The sequence below is a fragment of the Myotis lucifugus genome, unplaced genomic scaffold, assembly GCF_000147115.1.
Source record: "Myotis lucifugus unplaced genomic scaffold, Myoluc2.0 scaffold_1042, whole genome shotgun sequence".
Classification (NCBI taxonomy): domain Eukaryota; kingdom Metazoa; phylum Chordata; class Mammalia; order Chiroptera; family Vespertilionidae; genus Myotis; species Myotis lucifugus.
In genome coordinates, this window is record NW_005872090.1 from 31,389 (window position 1) to 33,447 (window position 2,059).

Sequence of the window (2,059 nt, forward strand, 5' to 3'; positions counted from 1 at the left end):
AGCTGGGTGCCTCCAGCCCAGTGCGGACAGGGCGTGGGGGAGAGACAGCCCTGGGGGCAGATGGGCCCAGGAAGGATTCTGGACCCTTTGAGAGGAAGTGGGCTCCCACTTTTGGAAGATACTGTTTTGTTTTTAATTATACAAAATTTCCAGACTTTATATTATCATATCAAAGACACAAGATGCCAACATGTAGTGACCAAAAGAAAACCCAGGTAGGAAGCCAGCGTGGACAGTTCCAGTGGCCTGGGCAGTGCTGTGGCCAGTTCAGAGTCCCGTCGCCACCTGCCTGTCCATCAGCCCCACTCGCAGCCGGAGGCAGAGCAGGCCTGTGGGTGCCCGCACGGGAGGCCTGTGCCCGAGTCAGGTCCATGGGGCTCTCCGGGGGTCGCCCAGTGGCATCAGCCTCTAGCTCCGAATCGCCGTCTTTCTGTCACGGTCCTTGCTCTGCAGAGGGGAGGGCAGTGTCAGGGCCTGGGCACCTCTGGGACCCTGCGCCCACGGGGTGGCGGGCCAGGGAAGCCCCCTTCCGCGCTCGCCCCGCTTCCCCGTGCAGTGGGGAGGAGAGCACACTGCTGCGCAGCCGGAATTGTAAAATTAAATTTCCCAGATGTTCAGGCCCCAGGAGCTCGCGCGTGCTGTCTGGAGAGGAAGTGGGGATTGGGGAAAGCCGAGCCGTATTTTCTCCCGCTCACCCTGCTTCTCCGGTGCCACCAAGCACAGCAGGAGCTGTAAATCACGGCCCTCCCCCACCCCCGCCCCCCAAACCCCTGCCAGCCTCCTGCCTTCAGACCCACGGCCACATCTGGGTGGGCAGCCCTGGGGCCGGGCTGGGCCAAGGGAGGGACAGCAGGTGCCCGAGAAGCCTTAGGCCAGGGCAGGGGCTGTAGCCTGGCAACTGGCCCCGAGGGGTCCTTCCTGCCTCCCTCCCCGTCCTGTGGAGGCAGAGGGCCCGGAATCGCTCAGACCAGCCCTGTCTGTGCCCTGCCTGCCTCTCAGACCCCACCTGGCCCTGGGTGGGCCGTTCTGGTCCCGTAGGACCTGTTTGGGACGCACAGAAGGCCCAGCCCTGCGGCCTCCGCCTGGCCTCCTCCCTCCCTGGGACGCGTGCCCTTCGGTTACAGGTGCTGCTAGGGGGCTGCTCCTTGGCCCTGCCTCTGCCCAGCAGGTGTGGGCTGTAGGGGTGCCCGCCTTCTCAGGGCCCTGTCCGTGGCTGCCCTGCGTCCACACTCACCAGCTTCCTCTGGTTGCTGAGGCAGAAGGTGCAGATCTGCTTGGGCTGGGCATTCTCCGCGTCGCGGGCCGGGGGCGGCAGGGGCGGTGGGGGGCTGCCAGCCCGCGCGGCGTGGAAGAAGGCGGGCCCCGAGTGGCAGGGTTGCCCGTCGCCGCAGGCCTCGCCCACCAGCAGCACGTTGTCCAGGTGCGAGATGTAGCTGGAGGCCAGGCGCAGCGTCTCGATCTTGGAGAGCTTGCGGTCGGCCGGCTCCGTGGGATGAGGGTGCGTAGCGCCGTGAAGGCCGTGTTCACGCTATTGGTGCGGTCCCGCTCGCGCGCGTTTGCCGGGTGCATCATTCCGCGCTCCCACCAAGGTCGTCATCTCAATCCCCTGACCACGGCACATACTAGAATCAACCAATAAATGCATAAATAATGGCACAACAAATCGATGTTTCTCTCTCTAACATCAATTAAGTAAAAAATAATAATAAATTTTAAAAATAACATGGGGCTTGTGGCAGCCCATTCTCACCTCTTTCAGCTACTGGGAGTCACGTCACCTCCTCTAACTCTCAACTTTTCTCATGTCAAATGGGGATAATAAGAGTACTTAATGTCAGAGATTATAGCCCCACAGAACAGGGACCTGACAATTATAAAAGAACTCATTAAACTATTATGATAGTTATTTTTATTAAATACTCCGGGGAGAAGCATAGAGGAAAAGCAACTGCTGCCATCAGTTGCCCCAATTCAAAGCACTGGAATTCCTCTAAGGGTTTAGAGACCCCCCTCCCCTTTTTTATCCCTAAATGGGGGCTAAATCACCCTACTTGGCATA

At 59.8% G+C, this 2,059-nt stretch overlaps 2 protein-coding genes across 2 annotated transcripts in view; one reads left to right on the forward strand and one right to left on the reverse strand.

Moving 5' to 3' along the window:
- Positions 1-2,059, forward strand: part of BOP1 (block of proliferation 1) — a 19,931-nt gene that overhangs the window by 13,395 nt on the left and 4,477 nt on the right. The window lies entirely within an intron of this gene.
- On the reverse strand, positions 110-1,572 carry SCX (scleraxis bHLH transcription factor). Its single transcript, XM_014449145.2, is given in 3 exon segments — positions 110-447; positions 1,235-1,494; positions 1,497-1,572. Coding segments are annotated over 3 exon segments (375 nt in total). The 3' UTR covers positions 110-408.